The 23187-nt window shown below is 46.3% G+C and overlaps 1 protein-coding gene across 13 annotated transcripts in view; it reads left to right on the top strand.

Annotated features, from left to right (window-relative positions):
• The window catches only part of TRRAP (transformation/transcription domain associated protein), a 137890-nt gene that overhangs the window by 60344 nt on the left and 54359 nt on the right, over positions 1 to 23187 (top strand). For 6 of the 13 annotated variants that reach the window (XM_050783920.1, XM_050783921.1, XM_050783924.1 and 3 more), the window contains exons 30-44: positions 273 to 443; positions 5802 to 5870; positions 8669 to 8722; positions 8852 to 8872; positions 12177 to 12296; positions 12528 to 12647; positions 13372 to 13536; positions 13615 to 13796; positions 14018 to 14216; positions 14850 to 14978; positions 17110 to 17376; positions 19101 to 19307; positions 20155 to 20313; positions 20408 to 20542; positions 22008 to 22118. In XM_050783920.1, the coding sequence (XP_050639877.1) occupies positions 273 to 443; positions 5802 to 5870; positions 8669 to 8722; positions 8852 to 8872; positions 12177 to 12296; positions 12528 to 12647; positions 13372 to 13536; positions 13615 to 13796; positions 14018 to 14216; positions 14850 to 14978; positions 17110 to 17376; positions 19101 to 19307; positions 20155 to 20313; positions 20408 to 20542; positions 22008 to 22118 (2109 nt within the window). The remainder of the gene's footprint in view (positions 1 to 272; positions 444 to 5801; positions 5871 to 8668; positions 8723 to 8851; positions 8873 to 12176; positions 12297 to 12527; positions 12648 to 13371; positions 13537 to 13614; positions 13797 to 14017; positions 14217 to 14849; positions 14979 to 17109; positions 17377 to 19100; positions 19308 to 20154; positions 20314 to 20407; positions 20543 to 22007; positions 22119 to 23187) is intronic. The other 7 variants (XM_050783930.1, XM_050783928.1, XM_050783929.1 and 4 more) reach the window with 2 other exon arrangements.

Raw genomic sequence — 23187 nt, 5'->3', positions numbered from 1 at the left:
TATAAACAGTATGTGCCTAAAAAGCTTTATGCATGTGGTTATTACACATTAAGCTGTAATAAGAATATACCTGTTTCATAGTCATACTGAATTTTTAAAAATATTAAACAGTAAAGATAAGTCTTCTTCATTTCATCATGAATTTCTGAAAGACAGTATATGACTAATATTCCATCTTCCTAAGGGAGAACGGAAACTAAGGTTGTAGATGACTTCTGTTCTATTATGGAGTGTCCTCAGTTGTCTATTTTTCTTTACAACTTTTCTAATAGTTTTTAGAAGGTGCTACCATAGAGGTCGATCAAATCCACACACATATGCGACCTTTGCTAATGATGCTGGGAGATTACCGGAGCTTGACGCTGAATGTTGTGAATCGCCTGACTTCGGTCACGAGGCTCTTCCCAAATTCCTTCAATGATAAATTTTGTGATCAGATGATGGTAAGCCAAATGCATTTAAACGCTCTATAATTAACTTAAAAAAGGTTAAATTAATTTAAAAATAAATAATGCAGCTAGGCACAGTGGCCCACACCTGTAATCCCAGCACTTTGGGAGGCTGAGGTTGGTAGATCGCCTGCAGTCGGGAGTTCGAGACCAGACTGGCCAACATGGTGAAACCCATCTCTACTAAAAATACAAAAATTAGCCTGGTGTGGTGGCACGCATCTGTAATCCCGACTACTCGGGAGGCTGAGGCAGGAGAATCGCTTGAATCTGGGAGACAGAGGTCGCAGTGAGCGAAGACTGTGCCACTGCACTCCAGCATGGGCAACGAGTGAAACTCCATCTCAAAAAAAAAAAAAAAAAAATTAGCCAAGCCTGGTGGCACGTGCCTGTGGTCCCAGCTTCTTGGCTCGGAGGCTGAGGTGGGAGGATCGCCAGAGCGTGGGAGGTGAAGTTTGCATGAGCCAAGATGGCATCCCTGCACCCTAGTCTGGGTGACAGAGCAAGACCCTGCCTCAAAAAAAAAAATAAATAAAATAAAATAAATAATGCATTCAGATGGCTTAAAATTGAAAAAGTGTAAAGGATATACTGCAGAAAGCCTCCCCCCAACCCTGTCCTCTAGCTACCCAGACCCCTCCCTGAGACAGCCAGGGTTAAGACTTTGTTGTGTATCCTTTTAGAGATGTTTTATATATGGAAGAGGACGTATGTATATATATTTTTTCCTATAAAAGGAGGTACAATATATATATACACAGTCCTTGCTTTTCCCATTTAACACCCATCATTTCGTATCAGTACCTGAAATACTCCATTCTGCTTTATGGCTGCATAGTACCTCATGACATGGACTTGCCATAATTTATTTAACCATGGCCTCAATGGTGAACATTTAGATTGTTCCCAGCCTTTTCATTATATCCCAAGATGCACTGAAGAACTTGTTCATAATTTCACATGTGTTTATCTGTGGTGTACATTTCTACTGGTAGAATTTCTAGATCAAAAGAATGTATGCATTTTAATCTTTTAGCACCTTGTCAAATTGCTCTCCAAAAAAATTTTTACTAATATACACTCCTACAAAATAGGTAAGTGTGCCTTCTTTCATACAGTCTTGCGTAAGAACATCAGAGTCCTTTGGGTTTTTAGAATTAACAGAGAAATAATTATGCAGGAAAAAAACCCATTTGTCAGTGTTTAAAATTGAAATGTAAGTGGATGGAGGATATCATCTATTAGCTTTCTTTTGCATTCAATTTTGCTTCTGGTAAATGGATTTATATATAATAAACAGGATTTCATGATCCACCACTGCAAACATGAATGTATTTTTCATGTTTATGTTTCCTAAGTAGCGTTTGACCATCTGACATTTTAAGATACTGGAGCTACTTTTTTCTTTTTGGTATACTTTTCCCCCAGCTATAAACAGGAGTTTATACAATGTATCACAGTGCATAGATACATTGTATTTACATGCGGAATGTAGAGAAATATATATGAAAGACACATAGCTTTTTACCTCATCTATATGTTAGTTTCTTCATATCTACAAGTACCTAAATAATGAATAATGAGCCAAACACTAAAATTGTAAGTTGTGCCCTAGTAATACATTATAATTGAAGAAGTATAATATGGAAGTGAATGTTCCAAATTGGAGACTTTCTCCTTAAGCTTCCAAATACATGTAATAGACATACATACCTATCAGTTTCCATATATTCCATATATTCACAAGAGTGGCTAAAATAAATATATAAAGTTACATCACTTCCTAACCAGAACACATCCTGTAAACACTATCTTGTGTTACGGCTGAGGTGCTTTCACACATGAGGCCCATGAGCTCTGTGCATGTGTCCAAATGTCCTAATGCTTTTGTGTATGTTTCCTCTTGAAAAGTCATCTGTCATTTTTTGCTGCCTTTGTATGCTTGCCTGAAGCAGCTTTGATTTGTTTATTTTTATTTTTGAGACAGAGTATGGCTCTGTTGCTTAGGCTGGAGTGCAGTGGTGTAATCTCGTCTCATTGCTACCTCTGCCTCCCGGGTTCAAGTGATTCTCCTGCCTCAGCCTCCCAAGTAACTGGGATTATAGGCGTCCGCCACCACACCCAGCTCATTTTTTTATTTTTAGTGCAGACTGGGTTTCACCGTGTTGGGCAGGCTGGTTTTGAACTTCTGACCTCAAGTGATTCACCTGCCTCGACCTCCCAAAATGCAGGGATTACGGATGTGAGCCACTGCGCCTGGCCTGTTTGTTTGTTTGTTTGTTTATGAGACAGAGTCTCACTCTGTCACCCAGGCTGGAGTGCAGTGGCGTGATCTCGGCTCACTGGAACCTCTGCCTCCTGGGCTCAGGTGATTCTCCTGTCTCAGCCTCCCGAGTAGCTGGGATTACAGGCGCCTGCCACCACGCCTGTATTTTTAGTAGAGATGGGGTTTCATCATGTTGGCCAAACTGGTCTTGAACTCCTGACCTCATGTGAACCACTGCACCTGGCCCAGCCTGTTTATGTTTAATCCCTGGTCTAACCCTTCAAATCTGCTGTGAGCTGGGAAATCATTCAGTGAACATTGTTACCAAGATTTTATTTTGGTGCAATATGAAGACAACTGCCTTAATGTCTGTAGTTTCTGACCAAGGCCAGTGGTCTTTCCGCCTAAAATAAATCACATGGATTTTGTGTTAATGGTTCGTTTAGGTGAATTTTTTTCCTCCCTTTTCTGCTCTCTGCGTGGTTCAAGCTGGAGGAGTTTCCATCCAGACGTTTTCATCTAGCACCCACCTGGACTGAGTCCAGCCTGGACTTAACGTTGACGGTGCCTTTGTGCTTAATGGCGGAGGTCTTCCTGAGTTACACCTGCCTGCTGGGCTCTGCCAGAGGCAGTGGTAAGGGACACACTGGTCCCTACTTAGTCATGTTCTTCAGAACCATGTTCAGTCACTGCTGGAGCTCTTGTCATCCCTCATAAGCCTTCGAGTTTAATAGCTCAAGCCTTCAGCAGTATTTTAAGAGCTAAGGCACCTTACTTTTAGGGTGGGCATTCATGGAAACAACCCTGAAAATTGACCTTTTTTTTAAGAGTTTTAGAGTTTTAGCTCTTACATTTAGGTCTTTGGCCCATTTTGAGTTCTTTCTTGTATATAGCATTAGATAAGGGTCCAACTTCATTCTTTTGCATATGGTATTCAGTTTCCTTAAGATTGAACTACTTGACATGATTATTAAGTCTTTTATGTGGTTAGTTGGTTTTTCTGTTTGTTTATCGAGACAGGGTCTTGCTCTCCCAAGCTGGAGTGCAGTGGCGTGATCATAGCTCACTGCAACCTCCACCTCGGGTTCAAGCAATCCTCCCACCTCAGCCTCCTGAGCAGCTGGGATTATGGGCATGTGCCACCATGCCTGGCTAGTTTTTGCATTTTTAGTAGAGACAGGATCACACCATGTTGGCCGGGCTAGTCTAAAACTCCTGGCCTCAATCGATCTGCACGCCTCCCAAAGTGCTGAGATTACAGGAGTGAGCTCCCGCACCTGGCCATGTGGTTGGTTGGCTTGAATAATTTCCTCACCAAGCTAAAGATGAATTTTATATACCCATTAGCGTCATTTTATTCCTTTGGGAAAAAAAGAATGGTGATGTGGCTGGCTGTTGTCTATCCCTTGAATTCTGTTACTCTCATTTATATTTTTGTGTAAGGAGCCATTCTGGTAAGGAGTAGGGTTCATGAATTTCTATTCTGGTGATTAATATCCTTTAGGGAATGTTGTTGTAGTGCTTTGAAGAAATGTGTATTATTGTATGCATTTCTCAATGCCAGTGGTCCCTAGAACATTGACTCTGCACGATGGCGGTGTTTCATGAAACCAGTTTGTTGGCTACGTAAGGTTGGGAAATGCAGCCTCTCCAAGTCTGACATGGACTGTAAGGACGTTAAAGGCTCAGAGAAGGCTTGTCTTAGAGAGGAGTGTTTAGGTGTCCAAACCATTGTTCCCCGTTCCTGTTCTACCATGGAACCCCTTTTTTTTTTTTTTTTTTTTTTTTGAGACGGAGTCTCGCTCTGTCGCCCAGGCTGGAGTGCACTGGCCGGATCTCAGCTCACTGCAAGCTCCGCCTCCCGGGTTTATGCCATTCTCCTGCCTCAGCCTCCCGAGTAGCTGGGACTACAGGCGCCCGCCACCTCGCCCGGCTAAGTTTTTGTATTTTTTTTAGTAGAGACGGGGTTTCACCGTGTCAGCCAGGATGGTCTCGATCTCCTGACCTCGTGATCCGCCCGTCTCGGCCTCCCAAAGTGCTGGGATTACAGGCTTGAGCCACCGCGCCCGGCCCATGGAAACCTTTTTAAAGCAACTTGCTAACTTCCTGTAGGACATCGGTGTTCTGAAGGGAGGGTTTGAACAACGCAGGATATTAAAGATGCAACTGTTACCGAATGCTCTTGTTGTGGTTTTAGCTTTAAAGCCTGGGCATTTGTCTGTCTGGTTTTGCTGGACACAGAGGCTGGAGCCTGGCTACCAGGTGCCTGGGTAGTCGGGGGTCTCTTCCCATACTCTTAAATGCAGAGTCCCTTGCTGAAGCATGGCCCTCATTCTGCAGAGGGAATTGCGGCCCTGTGGCACTCATTTGCACAGTCCCTGACCGAATGGGGTCCATATCTATCTCACCAGCCCCTTCCCTAGGGTCCCCATTGTGCCCACTGCTCCCCAGCTGCTGTGGCCGCTGTTCCTTCTGTGCTGTCAGGGCCTTTGTCCTCCTCTTCTCTCTGCCCCTCTGCTTCTGGCTTTCCTACCTTTTCCGAGTCCTGTCCTCAGCAGGAGGACCCCGACCCCCTCCTCTCTCATCAGAGCTGGTTCCTGTCTTCCTCTTACAACACCGTAATTGTAGCTACACACAGTAGGCACCTTTATGTTTACCTTTTTCCCCATCAGACCACGGGCTCCACAAGGAGAGGGACATCAGGACACGGATGAGGTCGGCCGCTCACGTCTCTACTGTAACACCCAGTGTGGGAGCCGACACTTCCAAGCACTCAGTGAACAGCTGGGAAACAAGTTAACAGAAAGTAAAATGGCAGGGCCTGGTATTGGAACACCCAGGAGTCAGGGCGCTTCCTTCTGTGTCAGAGCAAGTTAGCATTTTTATTTTGAAACATGAACAAATGCCAATTATTCTCATCACTAGTTAGATGGTTGCACTGTTTTAATAATGGAAACGTTGCAGTTCTCACACTAAACATGATGGAAATGAATGATTACATAGGAGTTTCCACCAGAGAGCAATACTTTGGAAGTGGAATGCACCTCTGTGAGGAAGTTGTGTCTCAGGATGTGTTTTTCCAACAGCAACATCTGCGCAAGTGGATGGAAGTGGTGGTGATCACCCACAAAGGGGGCCAGAGGAGCGACGGAAACGTGAGTGACTTGTTTGTTTCTGGGAAGGGCACCAGCCGCCATGCTGGGTCATTGCTAATGCCGGGACAGTGCTTTCATTAAAATGCCGGTCAGAAATCTAGTTTGACGTGATTATAGTCCTTGTAAATTGTTAAACACATTTGATTGGTATTCTGTTTTGCCTGTCTTTCTCTTAATTGCTGAACATTCCTTTTTATGTTTCTTTAAAATCTCCCCTTTGGTTCACTTTAATATGACTTTTCTGTTGAGAATTCTGGGGGGCTTGAATGTTAGTATTTCAATTTTACCAGCTCTGCTTTAAACAGCGGATTTTCTAGCCTGTCCTTGGCAGCCGCTGTTTACATGGTGGTGCGTTCCTCAGCTATTGTTTCCATCGCTTTCCATCATGGGGTGGTCGGTAAATGTGTTTAATCATTATTGCCTGATAAAACCAACTGGAGATTTTTTAGGACTTAAAGCCTTCAGGGGAATGTAAGAAGGAATCCCATAAATACCGGCACGTGTGTTTTCAAGGTCTGCGTCATCCACCCCAATTGTTTGTCCAGTTATATGACTGGCCCTTCAAAGCACATTTGTATGGTTTTAAAGGAAAACTGCTTCAGCTAAATCTTAAAGTGTCTGATGTGGGTCATTAAAGACTTTGTCTCTTAAGAATGCATGCTTTCTGCTCTTTTAAATCTAATATTATTTGTATATGTTTATTTTTTACAGTTTTTGTTTTTAACTTGATGTCCTCGCAGTGGAATTGCCTTTTCCATGGGTTTCATAATCCCCAGTGAAACTTGACAACAGTGTTCCTGTTAGGGACTTCCTCATAGTTCTTCAGAGGCATAATTAACGTGGCTTTTTGTCCTCGTGTGCCTTTGCTGGATGTGTTCCATCCCAACTTGGATTTTTCTTTTCTGGCTTTATTATGCTTTGTTTTGACCATTGTGTATCAAGGTGTTTTGTTTATGTAAGTCTTGTTTCCTACTGCTTCTAAACAGCCAAGTAAGCAAAACTAAACCAGGATTTTAAACTTTTTAAAGAAGTGATATGCCACGCATGATCCTGTTGAAGGTTTGCTATTTATATACGCAGAAGAGAATCAGGAACTCTTCGTGGAGGAGAGCAGAGTATGTTAATGAGCCCAGGCCCCTGGGATGAGGTGCAGGTGTCTCTGTGCTGCTCTCCCTCTCTCATCTGTTAGGTACTTTTGCTTTACATTTTATATTTGTTTTTATAGTAAGCTGTTACTTTTCTGGAACTCAGTCAGTTCTAGAATAAACATTTAAAAAAACCTAGTGGGTAGATGAACAACCTCATTTGAATCAAAAAGATTTAATATAAAATCCTTAACTTGGCCTAGTTAAAAAAATAATAAAAGATTTCATAAAAGTTTACAGCAGGTTATTTGGAGGTGGGACAATTAATAAACATACATATAAAAAAATCCATAAATCACAAAAAAAATTCATCAATATAAATATCAAAAAAAATTGGTGCAGTTGTATAGGGGATGGAGTCGTGGATACTGGAAAGTCCTTGAGCTCCTCCTGGAACATTTTTATCATCCTGTGATTATATTACCTGAACATCCGGGGAGGGTCCAGCTCCGTGAGGTTGGCCGCTTGTCTGAAACTCAGAGGCCATGGTGTTTGGGGGCCCAGAGACAACTAACATGGCCGTGGCTTCATCACCTAAGCCTGGGGCCAGGCTGCCATTCAGCTCCTGAATTCTGATCACATTTTAATCTTGGAGAGTAGTTTGTTCCTATTTGGTAGCATCCCCAGATGTCATTCCGTTGAGACACTACCATTGAAGATATGCTAGACAGTTGACTAAGCTGCCCTCGAGCCTTTTTTTTTTTTTTTTTTTTTTTGAGATGGAGCCTCTGTCGCCCAGGCTGGAGTGCAATAGCACAGTCTTGGCTCACTGCAGCCTCTGCCTCCTGGGTTCAAGCAATTCTCCTGCCTCAGCCTCCCAAGTAGCTGGGATTACAGGTGCCTGCCACCATATCCGGCTTATTTTTGTATTTTTAGTAGAGACTGGGGTTCACTTTGTTGGCCAGGCTGGTCTTGAACTCCTGACCTCAGGTGATCCACCTGCTTTGGCCTCCCAAAGTGCTGGGATTACAGGTGTGAGCGACTGTGCCTGGAGTGCCCTGAGGCTTTGGATACCCCTGTGATCAGAGCTCTGCCCCATCACTGTTTAGGAAGCTTTCCTTTTTAACCGTGAGCTTACAGGGGAGAATGCATGACCACCTGTTATGCCTGTTCTCTGCGTGTGCACGCATAGTGCGTGCGCAGACACACACACACACACACACAGAGCCAGTTTTAGGAAGACTGTGCTTCACTTTACATGATAACCCAGCTGTTCATTGGGTGTGGTCATGGCCTAAACCACCTGGACCTCTTCTGACTATAGCCGGGAAAGAGGTTTTTGTTATTATCTTAGCACTTCATATAAAATTTGAATTGTTCACTCTATGAAAGACTTTTTAAAAATGTGCTTGCATACAACAAGGTCTTCCAGTTTCTCCCCTTTCACAAGAATCCTGAAGCTCTATTTTGAAAATGTGCTGTAGGGAAGAAGTCCACTGTTAGCCACTCTCTGTCAGAAGGGCTGTGTTTTGACCTCGAAGGTGAAGGTGTGCTTTTTGCTGTTGAGCATTTGTTAATTACTGTGTGCTTTCTGATAATTTGTGTCTTTACTGTCTTGTTAACCCCAATAACCCTTACTGTGTTTGAGTATATGGGAAGTTTTTATGTAAATAACATAAATAGAAAAAAGATGATTTTCCTCCCCATCCTCAGGAAAGCATTTCCGAGTGCGGGAGATGTCCCTTGTCTCCATTCTGTCAGTTTGAGGTGAGAACAACCTATTAACAGTCAGTTTCTGACTTGCAATGTGAAGAACAGTTTACCTTTTCTTTTCTTTTCTTTTCTTTTTACCTTTCTGTTGCCTTTTTTCATGCTGTAATTTTTGTTTTGGTTCAGCCTGCCATGGAAGGGGTAGAGGTGAGAACTTGAGCGGAGCTACAGGAGGGGGTTGTTGTCGTTGCTGGTTTTGCTGTGACTCGTTAGCTGTGTCGTGGTTCTGTACTGGACAGAGTGCGTTGTGCCCTTGAGTGCAGTGACCTGTATTGTCTGTCTGTGGCAGAGTTGTATCAGTATCATTGCTGTGAACTGTCCAATGCCAAGCATGTTTTCTATTAGGACGTTTTAAGCAAGACTCTTAAGTTCATGTGAGAATTGCAATGTCTCAGTTATACTTAAAATTGAATTAGATTTTGTGTTCATAACCTCCATCTGAATACACATAGCTAGCAACCTCCTGAGAGGAAACTCACACAGAGTATATTGTACCTGCTAGAAGTGGGAGGAATTACATGTTCTTTCACACTACTGACTGCCCTGAATTTAAACCCTCACAGCTCGTCCCACTCACCCACCTGGTCCCCTTCATCTCTCTCTTGCATGCATACACACCACACATGCACTCAGACCACACGTGTGCTCACACCACACGTGCGTTCACATCACACGTGCACTCACACCACCAGTGCATTCACACATGTGCACACAGCACACGTTCACATACATTGATGCACTCACACCACACATGGACACACATCACACCTGCACTCACACCACACATGCACACACAACACACATGCACTCACATCACATATGCACACGCAGCACACGTGCACTCACACCACACATGCACATGCAACACACACGCACACACCACACATGCACTCACACCACATGCACACACAGTGCACTCACACCACACATGCACACACACATGTGCACTTGCACCAGTACACACACACCACACGTGCATTCACACCATATGTGCACTCATACCACATGTGCACACACACCAATGCACTCATACTACATGCACACACCACCATGCACTCACAGCACCATGCACTCACAGCACACATGTACATGCAACACACATGCACACACCACACATGCACTCACACCACACACAACAGTGCACTCATACCACACATGCGCTCACACCACGTGTGCTCACACCACGTGTGCTCACACCATACGTGCGCTCACACTGATGCGCTCACACCACACATGTACTCACACCACACGCGCACACACATATGCACACACCACACATGCAGTCACACCACATGCACACACGCCAATGCACTCACACTATGCATGTACTCGCACCAATGCACACACACAACACATGCACTCGCACCAGTGCACACACACCACACATGCACGCACACACACCACACATGCACACACATGTGCACACACCACAGTGCACTCATACCACACGTGCACACACACCAGTGCACTCACACCACACACACCACACATGCACACACCACATGTGCACACACACCAATGCACTCACACCACACACACCACACATGCACTCACACCAGTGTACTCACACCAGATGTGTGCTCACACATTTGCGCTCACACCACACATGCACCACACATGTGCACACACCACACATGCACACACACCCCGAGCTTTCTGTCTTGTGTAAAATGGGGATGACGGCATCTGTCACTCCTGCTTCCTAGCAGTGTTGCAAAGACCCAAAGAAGTGGTTTCTGTGACAGTGCTTTGAAAATGAAAAAGCGGATTGTAAAAGTACCATTTTAGAACATTATAATTTCAGGATGGAACTTACTCTGTCCTAAGTCTTGCAGATTCTGGGGAAGGGAATTTTAGGGGACACGGAGCTGGCCTTGAGCCCATTTTTCTCATTTCGTACCCATCTCCTGCTTTGCCTTTGGTGTAAAGAGAAATTCCGAAAGTCTCTCGGGTGCTGCTGGGAGTGAGGCCCTTCCTGACCTGTGCTGTCATCCCCATCTTACCCTGAGGATCGCAGCACACACAGCATAGTGCGGCACATTGGAACGTGTCCCTCCCTGTGGCCGTGGAGAATTCCTTTGAATGACAGGAGCGAAACTGGAAAGTGAGAAGGGAAAGCTGGAGCAACAGCAGCCCACCCCCGAGCTGTGAGATAGTAGAACGTGTAGCACCCTTGGCATTTCACACATCTTTGATTTAATTCAGTGGAGCAGTTCGTCACCTTTATTTTTGGGCCTGGTTGACAAATACTTAGTACCAGGATCAGTTGTTTATATACATTGATATTTAATTTCCAGGGTAAATACTTAAGTTTTTTTTTTTTTTGTTTTTTTTTTTTTTTTGAGACGGAGTCTCGCTCTGTCACCCAGGCTGGAGTGCAGTGGCCGGATCTCAGCTCACTGCAAGCTCCGCCTCCCGGGTTCACGCCATTCTCCTGCCTCAGCCTCCCGAGTAGCTGGGACTACAGGCGCCCGCCACCTCGCCCGGCTAGTTTTTTGTATTTTTTAGTAGAGACGGGGTTTCACCGTGTTAGCCAGGATGGTCTCGATCTCCTGACCTCGTGATCCGCCCGTCTCGGCCTCCCAAAGTGCTGGGATTACAGGCGTGAGCCACCGCGCCCGGCCAATACTTAAGTATTTTTTGAAGAACTTTGCTAGGGTTTTTTTTTTGTTTGTTTGTGTGGTTTTTTCTTTTTTCTTTTGTTTTTGAGACTGGGTCTCATTCTGTTTCCCAGGCTGGAGTGCAGTGGCACGATCTCAGCTCACTGTAATCTCCGCCTCTCAGGTTCAAGCAGTTCTCCTGCCTCAGTCTCTGGAGTAGCTGGGACTACAGGTGCCCGCCACCACACTCGGCTACTTTTTGTATTTTTAGTAGACAGGGTTTTGCCTTGTTGGCCAGGCTGGTCTTGAACTCCTGACCACAGGTGATGCACCCGTCTCAGCCTCCCAGTGCTGGGATTACAGGCACGAGCCACCACGCTGGCCTCTGCTAGGTTTTGCAGGCAAAAGATGTCTATGCCCTTAAAACTTAGTGTATTGAGAGGACCTCGTGATACCTTGGCGAAGTAGGGCATCCTCACGCTGCTCTGGCCCCAGGCGGAATCGTCCCCACTTCTGTGGGGGGACTAGCATGGCAGCCCAGTAAGGTCACCTTTACCACTCGTCAGCACACATGACAGCAAACAGCACGATCACATTAGGTGTACACAGTCGGCCCCTCCACACCCTGCACAATGGACAGGAACGCTGAAGGCCACAGGCAGTCAGTTTCCTTAGGACACAGCACAGTTAGAACCTAAGGCTGGTAAGTTGTGGCTTTTACATGTGAACCCTTTGCTTCACTGCCTAGCCTTGCCAACATAGTTAGACTATGGTAGGGTCTGTAGTGACGTTGATCTCTGTCGCTTGCAAAATTAATTGACCTATTTATAATTTCTGGTTTTCTTGATCAGGAAATGAAGATTTGCTCAGCAATTATAAACCTTTTTCATCTGATCCCGGCGGCTCCTCAGACGCTGGTGAAACCTTTGCTAGAGGTTGTCATGAAAACGGAGCGGGCAATGCTGATCGAGGTAAGGGCCACACTGAAGGCTGCTTCTTGCTCTGCCACTCTCTGGTGCTTGTAGCATCCTCACTTGATTGTATTTTCAATGGACAGATGGAACAGCTTAAAGACATTCTATGTCAGTATTTGCTTGTGGGTGTTCATGCCCTCCAGTAACAAGGGACTGTGTTAGGTAGACAGAGCCTCAAACTCTGAGGAGAGGAAGGTGTGAAATGCAGCGTTCCCACATGTTTTGCAGGCGGGGAGTCCGTTTCGAGAGCCCCTAATCAAGTTCCTGACTCGGCACCCCTCGCAGACCGTGGAGCTGTTCATGATGGAAGCCACCCTGAACGATCCCCAGTGGAGCAGAATGTTTATGGTGAGAGCTGTGAGCGGCTAGAGTCAGGGGTCCCTGCAAATGCGTGTGAGCTGCTGTGCTCTGACATGTTCAGTTCTTATTTCACTGTTCGGTGTCCTGGCTGCTTGTTTCTTAGATCCATTTGACTATTGGAAACATCATTGCTGTTTGGTTGTGTCTGTGAAACGCGCAGGTCTAGGAACCGCTCTTTGTAGAACTTTGGTGGTGGTAGCAAATAAATGCTCTGCTGGGATTATAAACTCATAAAGTATGGTTACTGTTTAAAAGTACGTTTTAAGGGCCCACACCTGTAATCCCAGCACTTTGGGAAACTGAGGCGGGTGGTTTACTTGAGCCCAGGAGTCTGAGACCAGCATGGGCAACAGAGTGAGACCTTGTCTTTACAAAAAATATGAAAATTAGCGGGGCATGGTGGCGCATGCCTGTAGTCCCAGCTACTCAAGAGCTTGAGGTGGGAGGATTGCTTGAGCTCAGGAGTTGGAGGCTGCAGTGAGCTATGATTTTACCACTGCACTTCAGCCTGGGCCACAGACCCAAGACTCTCTTTTTAAAAAGAAAAACAAGCATCTTTTAAAAAGCATGAGTGTGTTGCTTTTTTGGTAAGCCTTCTTCGAGAGATTTAGAAAGATTTTTCAAAGGTTTAGAAAGATTTAAAATTCATATCCTCTAACTTTCTATCAGTTTGATTAGCGTAAAACGGCTTTTCTATTTGTTTTGCTTTCAGAGTTTTTTAAAACACAAAGACGCCAGACCTCTGCGGGATGTGCTGGCTGCCAACCCCAACAGGTTCATCACCCTGCTGCTGCCGGGGGGTGCCCAGACGGCCGTGCGCCCTGGCTCACCCAGCACCAGCACCATGCGCCTGGACCTCCAGTTCCAGGCCATCAAGGTAGCGCCCCTTCCTCCGGCCCCCGACGCCCAGGGGTTTAATCGAGATGCAGTTCCCTAATTGTCTCTTCTTTGACAGATCATAAGCATCATAGTGAAAAACGATGACTCCTGGCTGGCCAGCCAGCACTCTCTGGTGAGCCAGTTGAGACGTGTGTGGGTGAGTGAGACTTTCCAAGAGAGACACCGCAAGGAGAACATGGCGGCCACCAACTGGAAGGAGCCCAAGCTGCTGGCCTACTGCCTGCTGAACTACTGCAAGTGGGTGCCTCCTCCGCCCTGCTCCGCGGGACCGGCTCTGGACCACAAGTTCAGCCGGAGCCTCCTTCTTGTCTGTACAAGGCTGTGGTCATGGGATACGTGCAGTCGGATTGGTTGTAGAGAATGGGCTATGTCTCTGAGCTGTTTCAAGGCAAGTCAGAGGTGTAGTTGTTAATGAAGTTTGCTGTAAGTTAACCTGTCTTCTTCTTTTGACTCTCCAGAAGGAATTACGGAGATATAGAATTGCTGTTCCAGCTGCTCCGAGCCTTTACTGGTCGTTTTCTCTGCAACATGACATTCTTAAAAGAGTATATGGAGGAAGAGATTCCCAAAAATTATAGCATCACTCAGAAACGTGCCCTGTTTTTTCGCTTTGTAGACTTCAACGACCCCAACTTCGGAGATGAATTAAAAGCTAAAGTGAGTCCCAGTCTGATGCTGTAGAAGGCTACGGGTATTTAATCTGGTTTTCTAGGGAACCTCAGGCCCTTTTCTTTTTTCGCTGTGTCTCCCTTGAATAAATAGTAGAGTGAGCCAGGTGCTGTGGCAGGTGCCTGTAATCCCAGGTACTCAGGAGGCCACGGTGGGAGGATTGCTTAAGCTCAGGAGTTGGAGGCTGCACTGAGCTATAATCACACCATTGCATCCCAGCGTGGGTGACACAATGAGACTCTGTGTCAAGAAAAAAATAACAATTAGTGGGCCGGGCTGTAGGTGAGAAAGTGCCATCGCTGAGGAACGTCAAGTTCATGCAGCGGTGACCCAGCGGTGAATGGTGGTTCGTTAATTGCCTTATTTTTAGAAAATGGCTTGTGTGACGTGAAAAGAATAAAGCAGGCTGACATCTCTTTTCCACAAGTTTTTAACCTACCTTTCTAGTTGTTCTTTGTGTAGAAGTCAAGGTTGGTAGTCTCACCCTGGGTTGAGTTCCAACGTGATGGTGTGGTATGGCCGAGACTGGCTGTTCTTCCCGTCTTACTCAAGAAACAAGCAGCATGGCTTTGTTTTTCTCCTTCTTTATTTAAACTTTTTCTTTTTTTTTGTTTTTTGTAGGTTCTACAGCATATATTGAATCCTGCTTTCTTGTACAGCTTTGAGAAGGGGGAAGGAGAGCAGCTATTGGGACCTCCCAATCCAGAAGGAGATAACCCAGAAAGCATCACCAGTGTGTTTATTACCAAGGTGGTATCACTATGCGCATGGGCGTGAGAAGTAACCTGGCATGTGGATGAATGTCTGTGTGTGTGTGTTAAGAGGGTTTCATTGAAATAAGTTTGTTCCCCCAACACGTTCATTTTTCGTGATTGTGTTAGTTTATAGCAAACCATCACATTACCATTCTTATTAGTGAGTTTTTGAAGGCAGCCTTACTTTGGAATGAATTAACTTTCCCACATTAATAGATTCTAATCAGAAATGGAATAGATCTCAATGAAAATTCATATAGCAGTTATTTTGTGAAAACCCCTGGCTGGTCAACAGAGTTTCTGTGTTCTGTTTTCATCTTCAGTTTTGCAAAAGACTCTCCTAACAGCCAGTGAGCATATGAGACTGCCTGCAGTAGCTGCTGTGACTCCTCCTTGTCCAGTGAATGAAACCCTGTGGTGGCCGTAGTCCAGTCTGAACTGAGCTCGGTTTTAACATCTCTGCGCTTTACAGTTTGTGTTAGAGAGGGTTTTTGGAATTAAATGCCTGCATTGTGTTATTTCCCCAAGGCTTACTGTATTGATCTTCACTGTTAGAGGCTGTGTTTGCCCTGAGATTCTCACATAGAGTGTTTGTTGGAATGCTGCGTGTTGGTGTTCCTCATCAGAAATACAGATTGCTGGTTTTAGCCATTTTGTCCTGGGATCAAGGCAGAGGGGACTGTTGTTTCCATTGGCAGATTCCTGGAGCTTACATAGTCTTTGTCCTTTCAGACGGGCCTCCTTCCTGCAGTGTTGACATCTGATCCCCAGGATCAGAGTGAGCCCAAACGTTTATTCTTGGTCTCCGTAGTGATATTTGCCTTATTCTGGGCAAGTGTAGGGAGATGGAGTCCAGACGGGACCCCTTCCCCTTTGTTACCTTCTCCAGGCTGTGTCTCCTGGGTCAGATGCTGCTGCTATAGGGATTTTGAACGTCAGGATGAGGAGAAAAGGAGCTGGCAGGCTGGAGGCTACAGATGCAGGTGTGGGCCTGCCAAGAAGCAGTACATCTAGGGAAGAGAGGACCTTGGGGCTAAAAGGGACCTTGATAAAAACATGATTATAATGGAAGACTTCAGTCTGTCCATTTTTCAGAATTATTAAGACCTGGTAGATAGACAGTGGTTAGGATACTAAGTTGAACTGAATGATGCTGCCATTATACTTGATTTAATAGAGACGTGTAGAATATTCCTCACACAAGGTACATTTTTTTTCTTATGTCCGTGAAACACTTAAAAAATCTGTCAGATGCTTTCAAAACTGCAACAATTTTTTGAAAGTAGACATTTTTCCAGGTCACATTTTCTGATCATCATGCAGAAAAATAAGGAGTAGACAAAAGTTGGCCGGGAAAAAAAAATCTCAACTATTTGGAAATTAAGAAACTCAGTCCTAAATCACCTTGAATCAAAGAAGTCTTCTTTTCCACCTCACCCTCCTCCAGCCCCTGCATCCTGACTCTTAAGCCTACCCTATTTAAATGTTGAAATGAATTTGTTGGATTTCTAATCCATATGTAAACCAAAAAGTACCTGAGATGGATCTCAGTCAGTTTAGAAATTTATTTTGCCAAAGTTCAGGATGTGTCCGGGAGAGACATTTGTGCCTTTCTCTAAAAATGGCTTTGAGGGCTTCAGTGTTTGAAGGGGGAAAGTCGGCTGAAGGGGAAAGGGGGCGGGTGTGGTCATCCACACATTGCCAAAGAAGGGGAGCAGGTGGGGGAAGAGTCAGTTCTATGTTCATCTCACGCTTAGTAAGCCAGCACTTTATATAAGATAAGGTGAACACGGGGTCGTTACCTGTGGAGATCATTAACCTTTCATCTGTAGCTCTGCTTAGCATCAAAAGGAGCCAGTTTCTTGCATGACTCAGCTTTCAGCTTAATTTTTTCCATTGGGCAGAGCCAACTGGGGTCCTGAGGTTTTTTTCTCCTTTCACATATATATGAAGAAAAATGGATAAGATGTTATTGATATCCTCATTGTAAAACTTCACGTTACATACTGTGTGTGTGTGTGTGTGTGTGTATGTATGTATTTTTAAGGGTTAAACCTGCTGTGTGACCCTCAGTCAGTAACCCAGTTCACAACTGGAAATGAGTCCTTCCCGCTGTCCCTGCACAGGTCCTGGACCCCGAGAAGCAGGCGGACATGCTGGACTCGCTGCGGATCTACCTGCTGCAGTACGCCACACTGCTGGTGGAGCACGCCCCCCACCACATCCACGACAACAACAAGAACCGCAACAGCAAGCTGCGCCGCCTCATGACCTTTGCCTGGCCCTGCCTGCTCTCCAAGGCCTGCGTGGACCCGGCCTGCAAGTACAGCGGACACTTGCTCCTGGCGCACATTATCGCCAAATTCGCCATCCACAAGAAGATCGTCCTGCAGGTATTTTGCAAGCCCCCTCCTGTCCACCGACATCCACGTGAATCCCACGTGGTGACTTGGCTCCCTGGCGCAGTCTCAGCCTCTCCTGTTGTCTTTTCCCAATACCGATGAAAACCATGAAAACATAGACACTCTGTGATTCCACTTAGAAGACCCTAGGGCACTCGAATTCAGAGAGACAAAGTAGAATGGAGATTGCGGGGGGGCGGGGAGAGGGGGTGGGGAGTGAGTATTGAATGGTGCAGAGTTTCAGCCTAGGAAGATGCAAACGTTCCGGAGATGGTGGGGCTCGTGGCTGCACACAGTGTGAAGGTGCCAAGCGCCACTGGGCTGTGCACCCAAAACTAGGTAAGATGGTACATTCCGTGTTATGTGTGCTTTACCATTTGTGGGGAAAACACCCCACACTGTGAGCCCTCCTGTGACTGTCCACGCTCTCCCTTCCTCCCCCATTCCTGCTCTGCCCTCTCGTTCCTCCCTTCCATGACTGTCCACGCTCTCCCTTCCTCCCCTGTTCCTGCTCTGCTCTCTCGTTCCTCCCTCCCGTGACTGTCCACGCTCTCCCTTCCTCCCCCATTCCTGCTCTGCTCTCTCATTCCTCGACAACTTTGCTTTTAAAAGGAAAGGCCACCCTTTCCATCTCAAGCTTCTCTGTCCGTTGCATTTTAGCTTCTGACTCTGACATTCCATGGCAGATGTTATAATATTCAGGGGCTCTAGCCCACTTCTCTTAGCCAGAGACAATAGGTACCTTTGGATCCGTATCTCATGAGCTTGCTGCCGTGCAGCTCGTGTTGAGCACCTCTTCCTGGAGTCCCTCGGTGGTCTGGACTCTGAGGTCGGGCACCCCGGGTTTGAGTGTTGTTTCTTCCGCTCACGCGGTGTGTGCCCTTTGGCAGGTTAATGTCTCTGTGTGAGAATTAAATGTAATACTCCACTCGAGCTTGCAGCATTTGATCACTGATAGTTCTTTTCTTCCGTGAGACCATCTTTGATGGCTTTCCCTTGACATCTTTCTCTTGTGAACCTCTGTTGAACTCTGCACCCCCATCAAGCCAGTGGCCTCTCACATCCCCTCCCATGAGCCCTTGAGCTAGAACTCCAGCCTCGGGGCTGCACTGCCCTCCTCCAGTTGTCTCAGAGGTAAACACTCAAGAACTCTGTGACCTTCTCTGCTCTTCCCCAGTGCCCAGGCACCAGCAGGTTCTGCAGCTTCTAACACCCACCCTGTCACCTCCACCCTCAGGACTGGTCTTCTCTGCTTTCCCATGACCTCACATCAGGGCCTCACCTCTCAAACTTGAGTGACTACAGCTGCTGCTTCTCAGCGCCTCTCCTTTTGGCCCTGTTTACTTTATTTCCCATCCCGCAGCCGGAGGGAGATGAGCCGTGTACCTCCCTAACTCGCTGCTGGTTAGGTGGGACGTGGGATCCCTGCAGGGACTTGGTCTTATCTGTCTGCATACCCTGGCCTAGTTCAGCACGGGTGCATAGTAGGTGCATTTTAAATACTAGAATGAATGTATTCATTGGTATTAACGAAGTGTATTCTGGTCTTAACGAAACAGAAAGCAACTAAGTTGTTTCCTAATAAGAAACTCCTAAGAAATTTTTAGAAAATTGTTTTGGAAAAGTATCATGTCTCGATACCAAGGGATTGTTTGTCTTCTTGTTTTTTAAAGCCTGCCTTCTCATCCTCTATAAGCGTCTCTTCCCTGTTTTAGGTTTTTCATAGTCTCCTCAAGGCTCATGCAATGGAAGCTCGAGCGATCGTCAGACAGGCGATGGCCATTCTGACCCCGGCGGTGCCGGCCAGGATGGAGGACGGGCACCAGATGCTGACCCACTGGACCCGGAAGATCATCGTAGAGGAGGGGCACACCGTCCCACAGCTGGTCCACATTCTGCACCTGATAGTGCAACACTTCAAGGTGTGTAGGAGGGACAGTGGGCTGCGGGGCATGCATCTTCAGGCATTCGCTCTGAACCTTCACCTTGTCTTGTTCTGCAATAATCAGGTGGTTCATCTTTTAGTAAGGTTACTTCTGGTTCATTGATTAGTTTATGTGATTAGTTTGTGTATGTGTGTATGGCTTTATCAGCATGGAAATTGCTGTAATATAGAGAATATGTCACAGGTGTGTGCATCTTTGCATCTAAGGCTACATTTCTGTCATAAATACTGTGCTTAGTTAACCCTTGTATGCTGCTGAGTTTGCACCTTAAGGTGGGAGATAGTCCTCATTGACTCCAGATTTCCGTCACCTGACTTGGAAAGTTACTCATGCTGCTGGCACCTCCTTCTCTATGACCAAATCACCCCTTTTGTGGGATTTATTTATATGTAAATGTTTCTTGTAGATTTGGGGTAGAAGAGAAAGGATTGAGTTGAAAGCAAATTCTTTTATAGCCACCTCTTAGAGGAACTTTGCTTTTTGGTATGTCTTAAACTTTTACACTGTCAAGTCTGAAGTTTGATACATGTGATTAGACTCAGCTTCCTGTCTGAAGAGAATTTGATTTTTCAAGACTGAAGAATACTATTGTAATAAGATGTGATTGGGGCGGGGGAGGGTGATAAACACACATACGTAAGGCAGTGAGAATTTCCTCGGTAAGGTTAGGATTCCGAATTCTTGAGCATCAGGTTGGGTTGTGTGTGTATGTTGGGGCTGAGAGGCACGTCACGGGGGGGTGTGTGTGCACGTGCACACACGTGCATGCGCTCTGGGACCAAGGTCCCATGTTCCCGGCGTGATGCTGGCCCTGCGCCCGCAGGTGTACTACCCGGTACGGCACCACTTGGTGCAGCACATGGTGAGCGCCATGCAGAGGCTGGGCTTCACGCCCAGTGTCACCATCGAGCAGAGGCGGCTGGCCGTGGACCTGTCTGAAGTTGTCATCAAGTGGGAGCTGCAGAGGATCAAGGACCAGCAGGTAGGGGTGTCAGCCTTGGGGGTGCCCCGATTGTCTTCCTTCGACTTCTCCCTAGAAATCAATCAGTAAAGCCAAGCGCCTGTGTGTTTTTAAGCCGGATTCAGATATGGACCCAAATTCCAGTGGAGAAGGAGTCAATTCTGTCTCATCCTCCATTAAGAGAGGCCTGTCCGTGGATTCTGCCCAGGAAGTGAAACGCTTTAGAACGGCCACCGGAGCTATCAGTGCAGTAAGATCACGTGTGCCTCTGTATGGGTGCTGCGCAGTCTGCTGGGAGTTGGTTCATTTATTCCCTACATTTAGAATGTGAGCTCGGTGCCCAGCTGCATTTAGGAGAGGCAGCTGGGAACAGCTATGCTTACCAGATTGAAACTCCAGGACATGTCACTCATGCCAGGGGTTCCCAGGTTACCAGACATGCTTGCCTCTGCGTTCAGTTCATACCATTAAAGTTCTGTCGATGATGGTTGATTACTTGCAGAAAGGCATCTAGAGAAACTCTTTGAAGTAAGGAGTTGATTAAGAACATGTGCCTGTGCTGAGATCAGTTTCTGAAAAGGACATGTGTTCTGTTTCACGAGGCAGCCACCAAGAGGGTCCTGGGTATTGCCCCTTGTGGAATGGTGGCCCTAGGAGCCCTGAGTCTGACCTCAGCTGGTGTCATGGACCTGCTGGCTTGTGGACACAGGCCTGGCTGCCCCACTTCCGGCTTCGTAGGCCTGAGGCTGAGCTCTTCTCCCACCCTCACCATCCCACATCTTGTGTGGCACCCACATCTGCCCTCGGCTCCTGTTAGAAACCTGGCACTGTCTGCACTTTGTCCATTGGCCTCTCTTCACACATCCGGTCCGGAGCAAGTCTCACTGACTCTGCCGCAAATAACCCATCCCTGCCTCCACACCGTGGTCCCAGCCTCTGTCACCCCTTGCAGGGTGACAGATGGGAGCTGCTCAACTGCCTCCCTGTTCTTTCTTTCCCTGTTCCTCTCTCCACCTCCACTTTTATTCCCTCTTGATTTTTCACAAAGCAGTCAGACTTCTACAAAAGTTTCCTTTCGCAACTTGAATCGGGAAGCTGGGTGAAGGGTACATGAGACCTCCGTAGTGTTTTTGTAAAAATCTCTTGTGGATCTTATAATCCTTTGGAAATAAAAAGTTGAAACAAGTCAGGTTGCCGTTCCCCCTGCTCAAGCCCTCCCCTTGACCTTGGCACTCCAGGCCTGGGTGACCAGGCCCTGCCGATGGCTCTTGGCCCCCAGCACCATCTCGGTGCTCGGCCACACGGGCTATCCCTCTGCTCTAAACGCACCCCTGGTTCTGGCCCTGTGCTCACTCAGGATGTGTACCCTGGCCTTTTCTCTCCACTGGGAGCCGTCTCTCTTCTTTTTTCTCATGGCCGCCTTTGTCTCAACCTAAAGACCTCCCTTGATGTTATCCTGGGCCTTGGCACTTTTGTTCCCCATCACATGAGCCACTATTTTGCATGGCTGCTCTGTTGACTAGCCATCTGCCCTCCTGCTGGCTGTGTCAACTTCACCAGGGCAGAGACCACATCTGTCTTTGGTATCCCGAGCGTCCAGATCTGCCTCTGTCCCCGGGAGGTATCGCATACCCATTAGCTGGGTGAAAAGTCAAGCCTGGGTTGGAAATTCATGTTGCGATTATCTTCCTGCCTGAAAGGAGGTCCTTTTCCAGGTATTTGGGAGGAGCCAGTCACTACCTGGAGCGGACTCTCTCCTCGCCAAGCCCATTGACAAGCAGCACACAGACACCGTGGTGAACTTCCTCATCCGCGTGGCCTGTCAGGTATAGGATCCGAGTGCCTTGTGTTAGGGCTTCTGCAGACTGGAGGCTACTGACTAATACCCCAGGAGGTTATCTGTGACCGTTTCGTCAAAAAAGATACAGACAAACCAAGGTCTGCGAGCTGGTTCTGTCATTTTCATACCACATGCACTTGATTTTGTGGCAGGTTAACGTTTCCTAAATCTACCTATGTCTTATAATTGAGATGTATATATATATATATATATATATTTTTTTTTTTTTTTTTGAATTGGAGTCTCGCTTTGTTGCCCAGGCTGGAGTGCAGTGGTGCGATCTTGGCTCACGGCAACTTCGACTCAGGTTCAAGCAATTCTCGTCCCTCAGCCTCCTGGGTTGCTGGGATTATAGGCACCTGCCACCACGCCCAGCTAATTTTTGTATTTTTGGTAGAGATGGGGTTTCACCACGTTGGCCAGGCTGGTCTCGAACTCCTGACCTCAAGTGATCCGCCCACCTTGGCCTCCCAAAGTGCTGGGATTGCGGGCATGAGCCACCATGCCCAGCCTGATATGATTTTTTTAAAAAGCCTTTCACTCTTTCAGTGGTAATAAAATAATGCTGTGCCTTCTAATTGACGGCATGTTAGCATGGTGGAATATGGTAGACCGTGATCTCGGCTGATCGTTTAACTTCCAGGTGTTCTTTTTGCATCCTTAAGATGGGAATGGTACACAGTTCAGTAAAGGATGAGATGATCCAACCTACAGAAAGAATGGACATTTAGCAGTTTCAGTGCTTTAATAACTTGGGTTTATTTATCATTCATATCAATCTGTATCTTCATAGAATTTTTGGAAATTCATTTCTGAAACTTTATATTTCGAAAAACCATTGTAAATGAAATTTTCCTAAATTTTAAGTTCTTATTCCTGTTAAACAAAATAGTATATCTTAGAGTTCTGTTGAGAATCTCCAAGTACTGAAAAGGATCTGCTAAGTACCTAACCAATAGATAATTCCTTGCCTCCCTGCAATGTGCAGGGAGGTCCTATGGGGAGCCAGCAGGGCCCACAAGCCATTGCAGGCCACCACAGATGCGCTGCAGAGG

This window comes from Macaca thibetana, chromosome 3 (genome assembly GCF_024542745.1).
Source record: "Macaca thibetana thibetana isolate TM-01 chromosome 3, ASM2454274v1, whole genome shotgun sequence".
Lineage (NCBI taxonomy): Eukaryota > Metazoa > Chordata > Mammalia > Primates > Cercopithecidae > Macaca > Macaca thibetana.
This window is presented reverse-complemented; position numbering and strand designations above follow the sequence as displayed.